Source organism: Thunnus maccoyii, chromosome 4 (genome assembly GCF_910596095.1).
Source record: "Thunnus maccoyii chromosome 4, fThuMac1.1, whole genome shotgun sequence".
In the NCBI taxonomy this organism is placed as follows: domain Eukaryota; kingdom Metazoa; phylum Chordata; class Actinopteri; order Scombriformes; family Scombridae; genus Thunnus; species Thunnus maccoyii.
In genome coordinates, this window is record NC_056536.1 from 30,632,492 (window position 1) to 30,647,969 (window position 15,478).

At 37.4% G+C, this 15,478-nt stretch overlaps 1 protein-coding gene across 2 annotated transcripts in view; it reads left to right on the forward strand.

The window, feature by feature from the left end:
* Window positions 1–540: 540 nt before the first annotated feature.
* Window positions 541–15,478, forward strand: part of LOC121895579 (cryptochrome-1) — a 35,560-nt gene continuing 20,622 nt past the window's right edge. For both annotated transcript variants that reach the window (XM_042408881.1, XM_042408882.1), the window contains exons 1-2: window positions 541–689; window positions 5,619–5,782. In XM_042408881.1, coding sequence (XP_042264815.1) covers window positions 5,625–5,782 — 158 coding nt within the window. In that variant the 5' untranslated portion in view covers window positions 541–689; window positions 5,619–5,624. The remainder of the gene's footprint in view (window positions 690–5,618; window positions 5,783–15,478) is intronic.

Here is a 15,478-nt window from a genome sequence, read left to right on the forward strand (position 1 = left end):
GACCCGGCATCTTACTCATGACGCCAAACCGACCAATAGGAAGGCCGGACTGGAAGCACGTCGCCGTTCACGTTCAACAGCACCGGTGCTGCGTTCAAAATTATGGGAAAGGAGGACTTTATGAATTTTCCCACGTTGTATTACGGTTCATCTTGGCTGTCAGATAAAAAAAATATATAACCTACTGCACTTTTGTTGATCTTTTACAAGTCTTCTCATTCTGATATCACAGTTACCGTAAAAACATCTGCACTAAACCACTTGAAATACGGTATTTATTTGAATAACACGAAACGGTTAAAACAAAAAGAGCGGTTTCCATCACATTTCGTGTTCACCATTCTTAAACTAATATTACGCGTATCTATGCGATATATTTGCGGTTATTTTCCTCTCTGATAACGTCAATAACTGACATGTGGACACTTTCAAACTGTTGACAGGGATTATTTATTTCACCCTTTGCGTCGTGAACGCAGCATGAGAGTGGGATAAATTGGGTGAGGCATGCGCAATGAGTCAATCTCTTATGAAACAAAGTAGTACAGCAGCAGTACGCAGGTATCCTGCAGGGAAGCAAGAGGCAACTTAAACGGCACACAAGACTTCCCCGCACATCAAAACCAAGAGAAGAAATGCTACTATCTTTGGGCTTGACATAAATATCACCTCCGGGGAGCCAGTTCAAGGTAAGGCGAGTCTTTTTGGCGCCTCTAAAGGTTTTGTTTTAAGGGGGAAAGCGGGTATACTTTTATAAACAGCGCCACCAGTTACATAAGCATCGCTCTGGTGACCCCGTTTTGATCTATATGGAGATGTTGTTTCCTTGCCAGAGATTTGAACCTTGAGTCCGTTATTATTGTTCTCGTTTAGACTCATTAAAACCAACCCTGACATGTTCAACAGCTGTTTATACGTGACGTTATTCGGTATTAATTATGGGTGAAGTTCATATGAGTTGGATATAATATCAACCCCTCCATTCAAAGGATAGACAGTGTGACCTAATTTCCATTTGAAGAAGTCATAGGAGCCATCACTGTGACTTGACACTTAAGATTTGGCAACAAACCCCATCACATGGCTTTTAAAGAAATGATTATAGTTTTAATGTCAAGTGTACAGCTGAATAAGCTATATTTAAATCAGAGGATGCTTATGTTTACAGTGGGGTGGAGCTATGTCATTTTTCATTTAATACAGTGTTCCGTGAAGGTCACATTACATGATCTTTCAAAATAATCTGTAATTTGAATTTGAATCTTTAATTAAGATGATATTTGTAAATGATTAAGAATGGATTTGAAATGACCTTCCATTGCCCTAATTACAGTATAAGCCTCAATTCATTTTATTGGAAACAATTATTTTCATTATTTATCAATATGTTCATTATTGATTAGTTTTCAGTCTATAAAATGTTAGAAAATGGTGAAAAATGTTGATAACTGTGTCCATGATGCAACCGAAAATGTTTTGACCTGATCAATAGTCCACAACCTGAAGATATTCAGTTTATTATGATAGAAGATGGAAAAAAACAGAAAATATTCACATTTAAGAAGCTGGAACCAGAGAATTTTAGCTTTTTTTTTTCTTAAACAATGAATCAAAGCCATTAATTAATTATTAAAATAGTTGTGGGCGATTAATTGACTAATCGTCGCAGCTCTACATTTTATCAAAACCCTCCATCTCCTCCCAATCTCACACTCAGCTGGAGTCCCATCTGCCGCCTTCTCCATCCCACTCTAAAAAATGTTCAGTTTATGTGCTGTTACTGTAGTCGGAGTCGTTTCTTTATGAATTGCAGATAAGACACAATGAGTATTGTCAACACTGATGACAAATCGTTTTTTACACGTCACAGAGGATCCCCGGAATATCTGGTCACCAGCTGTCGGTTGTATGTTACTGTGTCATACTGAGACTTGACAAATTATAAAATGTCACGCCGTAAAAATCAGCACATGTAGCAGAGAATGTGATGAGTTATGTTTCTGTTTGTGACGAGTGATTATGTCCTGCAGTAGTAAGCCAGGCTCATCACATGTAGTAATGCCCTGGAACCATATCAACACAGAGAAGAGCTCTGTGAAGGAAAAGCAATCTTACATGTGTTTCTTTGCATAATTTCCTCATGCTGACGATGCATCTTTCTTTTAAACCGATGATGAAACTCCTACAAATGTCACTATATGTCAGACTCGCTTCACGGCGCCCAGTATGGCCTCAATGTTCCCAGGGAAAACTCTACCTGTCATCACTCTTGATGGATTGTTGTAGCTGGTGGTTGGATCCAACCAGGAACCTTTTTAAAGGTCTAGTAGCACATGGAAGCCTTACAGTAAGCAGTGAATAATTAAATAGATGGTATTCATTTACTGCTTAGAGTCTGTGTGATCAAGAATATATTGGCAGAAAACTGAATGTGTCCTCGTGACACATTGCTCATCCCTCTGGGTGTTCTCAGTGGGTTCTAAATTTGTTAAAATATTAAATTTACAAGCTGCATAAAACGTCCTCATGCTTGGATTGGATCCAGTTACAGAAAGATTCCATCAGTGACCCAGTTTTAAAAGAAGTGTGAATTAAATGATTACTCTGATATCTGAGCGGATGCAAATTTTACTTGTCTTGTGTTGTTTTAGCATGATAGTTCGTTCTTGAGCTTGGGAACAGCAATTTGACCAAATGATCTTAATTTAAGATCTATTTACTAGCTTTTACTAGAGCTTTCAACTGCATCTTATGGTCTTCATCAGCTGATGGAGTTTGCTCAGTTGTCATGGAGATGCAGAAGTTGTCTCTCTCTGCTTTGATGCAGTCTTATCAGACTTGAAGACAAATGAGAGAAAGAGGAAGGAGAATGTCTGAATTTGCTTCTTTAAATGCTTTTTGAACATTATAATCTGTTGAATCTCAATTTGTATTGAATTAGCTGGTTAACAGGATCTAAGTTAACTTCTTACTCAGCCAGTGAGTCAGCGAAGACATATAATAGATCAAGAGAATTAACCTGCAGGTGAGCCGTAAGTCAGCTAGCCGCCTAGCTAATTATCCAGTTAAATTCCTCATCACCCGCCCATCTGTGAGGAACATTCTGTTTTTCTTTCCACTGCCATCAGCTGTTCAGTTTACCTGCCAGGTATACTGAGATCCACAAAGGTTATGGGAGTCACACTAATGGTGTTCCTAGATACACAAAAGTGCAGTAAATTGAAAATTTAGCAGTTGTGTAGCGACATATTCCCAAGAAAATGGTCATCTTTCATGATTTTAGCTCATGAAAAATACTTTTCTTGGGCTGCAACTAACGATTATCTTCAATATCGATTAATCTGACATATTTTTGAATGTTTGTTTTACTATAAAAAGTCAGAAAATAGTGAATTTCTGGCAAATTTCTAGTTTTGTCCAACCAGCAGTCAAAAGATATTCAGTTTCCTGTCATGTGTAACAAAGAAAAGCATCAAATCCTCACATTTGAGCAGCAGGAACCAGCAAATGTTTGGCATTTGTACTTTTAAAAAAATGACTGAAACGATTATTTGATTATTAAAATTTCCTGTCGACTAATTGTTGCAGTTCCACAGCAGTTGTTTGAGTGCACCCTGTAGTCACCCTCATGAGATCACATAACATCATCTTTCTGCTCTAGTTGTGTCTCATCATGCTTCTGCTCCACTTGAAATTAAAGTATGTTGCAATTATGCAACACTGAACCAAGAAACAAGTCAAGTCAAGTCCATTTTTTTTTTTAATTTATACACGGCTAAATCACAAGAGAAGTTATCTCGGGGCACTTTTCACATCTAGACTGACTCAACATCCCCCCTCATGAGCAGCACTTAGCAAGAAAAAAAAACTCCCCTCTAACGTTAAGAAACCTTGAGCAAAACCGGGCTCACAGGTGGGCGGCCATCTGTCTTCAGCTGCTGGGTTAAGACTCAAGAGAAGCACAGCAACAACAATAATAGAAATATGACTAATAGTAATACTGGTAGAAGTGGGCAAATATGACTAATAATAATAATAGTAGTAGCAGTGGGCGTCACGCTGGACCGAAGGGGACAGCAGGCGGTCAGCAGCTACAGGCAGCGGACCACCTGTGAGATGAGAAAGCGCATAACTGCTGGGAAGAAGCCAAGTTAGTAAGATGTATGAACAACCATTGAGAATCCTGACAGCATACAGCAGGCAGAACGTGTCTGTGTTTAAAGCCTTGTCAGATCATTTTTATGGGTTTTTTTCATCTTTACGGGATATAACACACAGTAGGAAGACAGGAAGGAGTTGGCACAGATAAATAGGAGGCTGGTGATTTGCAACAAAAAGGTCCCAAGCTGGTGAACCAGGATCATTATGTTCCTTAAACACTGAGACACCAGAGTACTGGGAGTATTCGTCTCTTTGATTTGACACAGGGCTGCAAATATGGATTGTTTTCTACTTTCTATTGATCTCTCCTTTAGTTTATCTATTAATCATTTAGTCTGCTAAGTACAAAGTAGTTATGAGTTCACAGAGATCAACACGTTCATCAATCTGAAACCAAAAAATATTCAAATTACAATGATTTATAAAAGAGAGACAAGCAAAAAAATACTCATATCTCTGCAAATCAATGAACAGCACTGTTTTATGGCAATATTAGATTTTATTTAGATGTTTGTTTGTTTATTTAATGTGTTTTGACATCTTGATATTTAGGCATTTTGGCATCTTGATAAACAATTTCTCGTTTGATTTCCTGGAAAATTTTGTACATCACGAAATAAATAGATATTATGATATAAAATCAAATATACTGTGTAATCGGTAATGAAAATAATAGTTAGTTGCAACCCCAACTTGATGATATTCATGACCAATATTAAGTTCTGGAATGATTCATCGATTCATTGATTAGCTAAGAAACAGAAAATGATCAACAACAGTTTTGATAATTGATTAATTAGGAGTGGAGTGATATGGTTAAACTATTGTCTTGACTAATTGTTTTGTATATGAAATGGATGGAAAATAGTGGGAAAATGTCCATTATAGTTTCTCAGAGTCAAAGTTGACACCCTCATATGTCTTGATTTGTCCAAACAAATGTCTAAAACAAGCTAATGTGAAGCAATTTTGCTTAAAAAATGATGATTTAGTTGTCAAAATAGTTGATGATAAATGTTATGTCGATCGACTAATGGTTGCAGCTCTAAATAATGTCTCTTTGTGATGATTTGGCTGCTCTAGTTTGGAAGTTGAGTGTCATTTTAGCTGCTTTTGGTGTGATTCAATAGCCTTATATGCATAGAAATGTCTCTGCTGCCAATAGAAAGCAGAAAACTCTTTGCCCGCAGTGGAGTGATGGTGTTCTTGTTCTATTCTTGGCTCGTCCCACACTGTTGGCAACTGTTACCACTCCGATGTTTCCGTTATCTCCCATACGGGGACATTCAGTTTCGTACTGAGTGAAGTGTTTATAAAAAAATAAAACAAGTTGCTGACAGCTTCATGTTCTGTTCCGTACATACAGAACTGTCTTTTTTCCATTCAGTCATTTCCCAGCCCTTCACTGTTTGTTTAGTCCAATCCAGTGATTCTTCTTCTGCACTTTCCTCTGTCAGAATAAGATGGCCCCAAATTCCATCCACTGGTTCCGGAAGGGTCTCCGTCTCCATGACAACCCAGCACTACGGGAGGCGGTCCGGGGGGCGGGCACGGTGCGTTGTGTTTACTTCCTGGACCCGTGGTTCGCGGGCTCCTCCAACGTCGGTGTCAACAGGTGGAGGTAAGATGCGTTTTGTTTTGTTTTTTATGTCGTATCTGTTCATTAGAAGGTTTTCTCTGGGGAAACTTTGCTTGTGTTGCGATGTCATATATGATCATATCATGTTATGATCTTACAAAATTCTGTCGTCTGAATTTGTGGTTTCCAACCTGTGGGTCAGGACCCCCACAGGATGAACTTGAGGGTTTGCAAGATGATTAAGAGGATAGAAAAGCAGGAAAAACTCTTCTGCTATACAAAATTAGGTTCATTTTTTGAGACTTTCCTCTTATTTTTTTTTTAATTTTTATGAATTAACCGAAATTCCCTAGAATTCCTTCAAATAAGGAAAAGACATAAAAACAAAAAAAAGAAAAACCCCACTGATTAGTCATCAGAGATATGCAAACAGTGATGAAACATTACCTCATTTTAAAGGATCACCAGCCAAAAAAATTGGAAACTACTGACCTAAATAAATGATTTCAAGCAAATCATAATACAAAACTAATCTGATTGGACTGGGTTGGATGTGGAAAGTTGAAATTGTGAATTGGATTAAGTTAACACAGACCTGCCAACTCTGGGAAAATATTTAACATTAACAACATTAGCTTAGCGTTACGTAATATGCAAGCTAGCTTGCTTGTTCACCAGGCATTTAAGTTGGCAAAGTGATGTTAAATTATATCGTCTGTGTGTCGCAGATTGTTAAACGTGACTTTTCATAGCAATGTATTCATAATTATTATTATTGCAGCCAAACATGTAACTGTAATGAGAGGAGCAGATCATGGCACGATGGAGAAAACATTGAGTTCACGTGCCGCAGAATAACGTCACCTAGAAAGGTCGTACTAGGTCATCATTAAGACAAATGGACACAAATGGACAAACAGGCATAAATAACTTACAGTGTTGGCATCTACATATGTTTTTTTTTAAACAATCAAGAATTTTCATATCAGTGCATCTCTCACATTTTAGTCTATTTGACTGCTGCATGTATGCAAATGATGTACTGTTATGCATATGTTTGCAAATTACGTACAATAATTAATTATGGGAACAGCAGTGATTTGTAACCAGGTCGCTGAAGTCTGCATTTATCATATCATGACAAAAATGGGTTGTACTTATATTTTGGTATTGATTGAAGTCATATGACTCAACTTTATAATTGAGAGCTATTGATACTGACATAACACATATATTCATACTTATATTTATAGGCTTATATACTAATATGGATGTTTTATATACAAAAAAGTAGCAACAAGTCAAAATCATCTTGGCTGTTTTTTTTAAAGAGTTAATTTCCTGCAGAAAAAAGAATAAGCATTGTAAACACCGTCTGTACTGAACACCTTCATCATAAGAAAAGTTCATTTGCGTTATACTTAATGTGTCTGATTCATTGGAAACAAACAAAAACTGTCAACAGATGTTGCTTCACAATATCTCCCAGGCTCTTTTAGTCTTTTTTAAAACCCTTTTACATTTATGGGAGTAAAGTCAAATTATAAGCTTTGAATTACACATATTTTTTACTCCTTTTGTACAAAAAGGATGATAGTCAGTCACAGTAGAACTGCTGGAAGCTTTGACAGTGGGGGCAGTGGTGGCCTGCACAGTGGCCAGTAGATGAGACTGTGGTTGTACTGGGCAGCTTCCAGGTGTATAATCTGTGTGATCAGGGCATTCCTGCAATATAAGAGGCTTCCTCTTAGTGAAACTTCCCTGAATAAATAAAGGTTTAAAAAAAAAAAGGGAATCACAGAGCTGCAGTGCTTCAACACACAACATGATGTCAGCATTTCTCTGCTTTTGAAGCTTTATTTGTTGTCTGTTAGGCTTTTAGATTTTTAAAAAGCTAGGTTAGTTTATGGTGGAAGGATATCTTTTCTCATTGTCTGGTAAACATTTGGAGGTTTTTTACTTTTGTCTTGTGTATCTACATGAGAAGTCACAATTTTGAGAATGGAAAACCATCTTTAAGACTTCTGTTTGGCGATTAGGTGTAATTTTTTTTTTTTTTTCAAAAGATTTGTCCAAAAAAAGATCCCTTTCTTAATTTGAGTGGATTTAAAAAGACAAAATAAATAAGTCTGTACAGCGTTGACCTGGATTGACTCACTCAGCTGGTTTCACAACCACAGGGTGCCCTTTTGTTTTAGTCTCTGCTCACATAATCCCCATTAAAGAGGTCAGCCGGCACTTCGCTGGACAGGGAGGCTGCCTTCTCTAAACGAAGCTTCCAAAGCTTGACCCCTTGTTGAGGAAATGTGTGTGTGTGTGTGTGTGTGTGTGTGACTTCACGTGAGTCTGTTTGTAAATCGTCATATCTACTCTGCAGGGAGGAGAATCGATATATCACTCTAGTGTTCATTGCTCACTGGTCCTTTTTTTGCTCTGAAGTGTGCTATTTGTAGTCCCTGCACAATAATAGTCAATATTGAAGTCAGTGACCCAGTGATATCCAGCTGATTAGGATACTAAAAATGTAAACAGATCAGTGGCGGTGGCAGCAGTGGCGGTGGCGTCCAGGCAGGAAGTGCACATTACTGACGCACATGCCCATTTGACACCCACAAATTCCAAAACATAATTTGTAGGTCACTGATGAAGCAAATACTGTATTTTTGTCAATCTGGCTTAATGGTGAGTTAGTGATTTATCAGTTATTCTGTACAAGTGTCCTATCATTTTTTGCCAACATAATGGGGAATAACATGTTTAATGTGTTTTCCACTTCCTTTTTTCCCTTAAATTTTCCCTTAAAGTAGTTAAAAAAAGAAAAAGAGGTTTTCCTCACTGCATGATATCACATATCTAGTCTGTACCTGCTTGTTCCGATGCTTCATGAAAGACTTACTGAGTGAAATAAAGCCTGATAAGTTTTAATACCTGTACCATCACGTTTAACACATTACTCCGCACTTGCACATGACTATTTTGTGACTTTCTAAACCTTTTGGATCTTCAGAAGAGTTTAAAATGCAGCTCTTTGTGTTTGAACAATGCCTGCCTGAGTTTTTAATGGCATCACATGTGGATACAAGTGTCTCTCAAGGCAATTTCAAGTGCTTCGGTAGCTACTACTGCTCCCGTTAATCATGAGTCTCGGGCTGTGAAAGATGGCATTTAGTTTTGGGAATTTGAGACATTTATGTTGGTAAAGCTGTGGGTCTGATAACTTTCTCAGCTGAGAAGAAAAGTATTCATCCCATTTCACATTTTTGATTGAAGTAGGCAGGAAATAACAGAATGTGGTCCATTTATCTGGGCTAAGACGGTGACGTACAACAAACGCACTGCTATCAGACTCAAGGCTTTTTTTTTTCATCTGCAGAAGCTAAAAAGCGGCGTCATGGGTCACAAGACGAACCAATGTGGTTAAATTATACAAATCAAACAGAATTGAGGTCACTGATCTCTGCACACAGACGTGTTTTATTTTGTGTTACCTCTCACTGTCCCATATATAGAGACACACAGAGCAAATTGAGGTAGATCAAACCGATGCCTACAGCACTAAATAGCCAGCATACGCTCAGACAGCGGCACTAAAACCTGTCCAGCTGCCTTGATGCCTGCAGGTCTGTGAATGGCAGACTATCAGCCAATTAGCACAGTTATTTTTACCTTTTTTTTAAACTGGGATTTAAAATGCCCTCGTAGGTCTGTTGTACTGTGATTAAAATGATCATCCCATGTTATGAATGGGGAAACTCAGGAAACAAACTGATGAATGAATGACTATATTTATGTTTTCCACCTGACAGACTGTAAGAATTAGGTAAATTAGACCAATAGAGGATTAGAAAGCAATTACCTCTTCTAAGATGTAATCTTTGCATACATTGCCGTATTTTCCCCATTTTCGGCTGCAACCGACAGCTAGTTTAGAGTGTAGGTCAATGTCTCCAGTAAATGTAACGACTTAAAGCATTATAATAATTATAATGACTCTAAGAGCCTGACCACTGCATCATTTGAGTTAAATTCAGGTGGTGGACTAGATGTTTTTCATGCCAGAAATTAAATCCTCACTGAATTAAACAGCGAGATGTTGCAGGTTTATCATGAACGACATTATTTTTACAGGCATATTTTATATGTAGGTTAATAATACAGATTTAATGAGTTATGTTCCAAGAATTTGTCTTCTTATTTATTGTCTTTTTATGCTTTTCTTGACCCATTTCCTCAGTGTTTTTGAAGCATCTCATGTAAAGGTCAGACATGATTTAAAATGTCAGGGGTCATGTTGGATAAAAGTGTGCTGAAATGGGAGCGAGCTCTCCCAAATTGCAGTCTACTCACAAGACTGTAAAACAAAGTCTATTATTATTGATCATCTTTATTGATACTGAAGTAAGACAAAAATACCTGAACTTGCTATAGTGATGTTTCTTCATCCCACTGTCACAATTAAACTTCCTGTTTAAAGGAAGTAGGAACCTTGATTTAATTTAGGACGTATCCTCAGTTTGTTTCAACCTATTTTCCACTTCTGAAAACTTATCAGCCCATATAGAAGATAATATTACTGTAGCTCATTACCTGCTCTGTGCTTGAACTGTCTATTTTCCCTTGATTTTCTTTTACTGGTGGCAGTGTGTAACCAAAAATTTCTTCATTTTCAGGCCATGTAGTCAGCTCTTTTCTGACCAAAATTCACCTAAGATTTTAACAAATCAAAAGATAAGATGTCAACATGTTAAATGGAAACGGAGCAGGTGGACCGTACACATCAAGAACTGAAGGATTCAGGAGTGCAGGCGATGCGAAACGGAACAGATGATCCAACATAGACTGAACTGAATAACAGAACTTAAATACAAACTGAACTAACAAGGGAATAGGGAACAGGTGACTAGATGGGAACACAGGCAAGGAGCTGATTGGCTGGGGGAAACACAGCTAGACAGGACAGTGACAAGATTTTGACAACAAGGGATTTTTGTCACAGTCACATTATTTTCCTTGAATATCAGGATAGTTTTAATGATGGAGAGCCAGAGCCACAATGAGCAGACAACAGATGGAAGAAGTATTTCCACCATGGTCATGTAAAACCTTTAGAGTACAAGATAAAGGGATTGAACGTCGGTGCAAAAACCAATGAAAGTAAGGATAATCAATTGTTTTTCTGTCTATGGGGAAATGTGAGAAAGAGATGTAGGTTAGTGTGCCAGTGCATGAAACTTGAGCGGTTATGTGATCGTGACCTACTTGTGGTGAGGCTTTCCTGCGTGGCCTGTTAGCCAGCGGATACAAGCTGCAAAACACTGGAGGTCCAGGCAAAGATGAATGAGGGAACATGGTACAGTACGTCCATCTGAAAATAAAATCAGTATCTGCTAAAATACGCAAGATCTGAGTTAACACGTCATAAGATTTTTTTCTCCACCAGTGATGAAGGTTACTTTCTGTCCTGAGCTTGAAACGTACCACAACATGCTTTCTGCAGTCAGCAAGAGAAGATCAAGGCCAAGAGTTTTAGTTAGTCCTCAGACTGATCTCAGACTCTTGATCTGTACACTCTGTTCTTTTTTTTTTTTGTTGAATGTGTGTAAATGTTGAGCTTTTGCTCTTGTAAACTGTATTTATTACACCGCACTGTCGGTGAAATAACTGCAAAAGAATGCAGAAAACTGATGTTACTTCTTATTTCTGCACAGTGCTAAAAAACATCGAGTTCTAAAACTACTTTACCCTAAATTTTGTGCAATAAATGTTTTCTGACACTATGAATTGTAAAGGAATAGGTTTTTTTTCCATTTGCTTTGTATATAAATAGTTTTAACTCTACTGAACTGCAGAAAAATGGTTTAATTAGTTAAATTTTATAAGGTTTTAGTTTAATTTATTTAAAAATGAAAGCCAGATTTCATCTCCATTCCACAACTTAATTAGGCCTAACATTAGTTTCCTAAATATTATTTAGCTTGATGTGCTAGAACTCAACAAGTTGTGGATAGACTGAAGTGCAAGATTTTAGTGGTCTGTAGTGGTTTGATTAAATTATGGAGCAGTGACAAACACATCAAGGGAAGCATATAATATATGTGAATAATACGCAGCCTCTTCTGTTTGATGTAGAATAGCACTGACACGGTTTCCACTTCAGAGGCCAAAGTACAGGATGTTTGGTTATGAAAGGGGTGTTATTGTTTCTGACTGTAACATTAACAAAAGACTGCTCTCATCAGCCAAATATATACAAGAATATTTATTTCTAGGACTGCAATTAATAATAAGAAACTGTTTGATCTGTTAAGTGTCACAATAGAGACAAAGACATCAATCATCAAAACGACTGCCAGTAAAATCTCTATCTGAATCATTTTGTCTATAAAATGTCAGAAAATTGTGAAAAATGACCATTAATGTTTCTTAGAGCTCATGATGTCTGATCAAGATATTCAATTCACCATCATTTATGACAGAAAATCTTCAAAACAATCACATTTGAGAAGCTGCAACCAAAAAAAAAGACTAATTGGCTAATCGATTAATAGACTGATCGTTGCAGCTCTAAATGTAACGATCGGATGATGTTTACAAAGATGCAGTTATGCAACTAATCAATAAATTGACTGATTGTTTCAACTGCATTTATTTCTGACCGATCTATTTAGCGGATGATTTTAGTAACTCGGTACATGTTGTAGTGACGACAACAAACTTAATTACTCACTTAACGTAGGTGGATTGAAGAATGTTCTTCACGCAAATCCACTTAAAGTAAAGAATGTCAAAAATTGTTTTTCTTTGGGTGATGTTCCCATTTATTGCAACAAGTTGAATATTTACAAAAACAGTACTTATGAAATCTTGTTTGAGATAAAACTGAATTAAGATAAGAACCACGTGCTCCCTGCCACCTACAGCTCATAATGAGTTCATGTTCGTTTAAAACACACTTAAACATTGAAATTCAAAAGGCTCCTACACATGTGATTGATAATACACTTATTATAGAAGTACAAGAGGCAAAACTTAATATGATAATTAACAGGAACCACTTTCAATATATTAAAGGGGAGTTGAATTCAAAAGTAGCTGCAGCCACATAAAAAAAACCATGGAACCAAACATGGACATTTAAGGAAATTGGTTCTGAGTTTATTCCTGCTTCTTGCTGTGAAGATTACTCATTCTGTTTTATTTCTCCAGACAGTTTCATAGTTCACACAAGTCTCTTAAATTGGCCACCGAGTAACCGAATGAAAGAAAAATATCCTCTATTCATTCATTTTCTTTACCCACATTTTCCAGCTGGCCTAGACTAGACCTAGATTTCAGACTGGCACACTTCTTTCAGTTTAAAAGGAAAATAAATGTGCCCTCAGATGCTCCTTTTTTAGATAGATATCAACACTCAGCACATTCTTAAAATGATTTTGTATTTTCACCACTGCTCTGGGTCATAATTACCACAGCTGCTAGATGGCATATGTCACTCAAACTTAACTATATGTCGTTTTTGGTCGTTTTTCTCAGGAAGACACTTTCTTCTACATACTTGTTCACTGTTGTCAGTGTGTTATTCCTTTGCTTGTTATAAAAGGCTCAGTAGGTCATTGGAGTTTATTTGCAAAAATGTTCCTGTTAAAAAGCAAAATAAGACATTAGCTGACTTTGGAAACGTTTTCACCGCAGAAAATCTTTAAAACATATTTTCTGAAAGGTTTATTGGTTCATATTCACACTCTAACTGCCCAGTTATTCTCTCACTTCTCCCACTGAGAAAAAGAGAGAGAGAGTGTGTGTGTGTGTGTGTGTGTGTGCGTGCGTGCACAGCCAGGAATGAGGTTACTAGGCTAAGGGATTGTGTTGTGGTGTGGTCGAAGCAGTGTGTGTCTGTTATGACAGATGTAGGCCAGAACAGTTATATAAAGACTGATGTATGACGCAGCAGCCAGCACAAACGCACACTCACACACACAAATACACACAAAACGGCAGCCAGGAACATCAATAGGAAGTGGCTAACCTAGCAACACACAAACACAAACCCAGAAGAACAATCACAGACACACAAATGTGGAAGCACGCACTAATGCTCACGCGTGTGCACATTAGCACACACACACACACACAGATACTCCTAATTTGTGTGCATGTACCACACACATGAGCTAATGCTTCTATGCGTGCGCACACACAAAAAAAAGGCTTGCATGAGTGCACGTGGGCATACATGCTTATCCACTACACGTGTGAGCTCATGTGCATGCTCACATGCACACACACACACACACACACACACACACACACACACAAACATAACAGCTAATAGCATTTTACTGAAAATGATTTGCTGAACTTCAGTGTTATTGTTTCTAAAGCAAATTTTGTCCACTGAGGTAAAAGGAGGGCAGATAAAAAAAAAATGTGAGAGAGAGAAATAAGATACATATCACGATGATTAGATTATGGTTTGCGTAGTTGCTTAGCTTCACTTATGAAGACTTAATGTTATCATTTTTGTGACAAATGGCGTTTTTAAGGATGGTTTTATGAGTCATGTCTGTGCGTCCTGTGTTGCTTTAGGTGTTGACTGTGTTTCTATGTAAACATGCAGCGGTGTAACCACAAAACCATTTTTTGTGAGATCACAATGTAACAGAAGTCTGCCTCAGCATGAAATGAATCAACAGTCTGTGATAGTGTTGCAACCTGTCCTAAAAAGCAAAGGTATTTGAGCAATAGAGCCAGATTTCCAGTGGTTTTTTCCCCACAGGTTTCAAAATTTTTGCAGAAATAAAGGTCAGTGGTTCACATAAGCTAAAAGACATTTCATACTTGGTTTTTTGGCAGGAAAGAATCCCTTTAAATATGTCAGTTTTGAGTTCTCAAGCTGTTAAATCTTATAAATGTGCACATATTTTACGTCGTGCATGCTGCAGACTTTATTTTCTTCAAATCAAAAGCCTAATTTGAAATTTGTGTTGAAATTCAGGTGAAAGACCAACACAGATGGTCAGTCGTAGAAGCTGCCACACAAGTTTCATAACTCTGTCTGGCTCATACATAAGTGGTCACATGCCTTAACTGTGTGCAACCTTGCTGCCCAGCTCTGCCCTTCTGCGTGCGGATTGGGAGCAAATGGAGCTTTGCCTGCCAGTGAGTCCTCTTCTGGTTTAATGATCAGGCCAACGAGGTCAGACAGGAGGGAACAGAACTGAGCAGAACATCGTCTGGCTGCCTGGATGTCTGCGAGGCCACCTGATTCTGCTAATGATCAGTACTGTAGGTCAGACACAACAGACTGAAACACAGTCTAGACTGCCAGTGCTCAACAGTTTGACCTCTGGTAATGAAGTGATGCGGCCATGTTTGTTGGCCGAACATGAAAAATGAACTGAGAGAAACCAAACATGATTATTAGCTTGCTATAAGTTCTTATGTCAGTTTTTTCAGTAAAAAAAAAAATTAGATCTTTTTACCACAATGTAAAATTAGTCAAAACATACTATACTATATTATACTATGCTATACTATACTATGCTATATTATACTATGCTATATTATACTATGCTATACTATACTATACTATATTATACTATACTATATTATACTATGCTATACTATACTATACTATATTATACTATACTATACTATACTATACTATATTATACTATGCTATACTATGCTATACTGTGCTATGCTATACTATACTATGCTATACTATATTATACTACA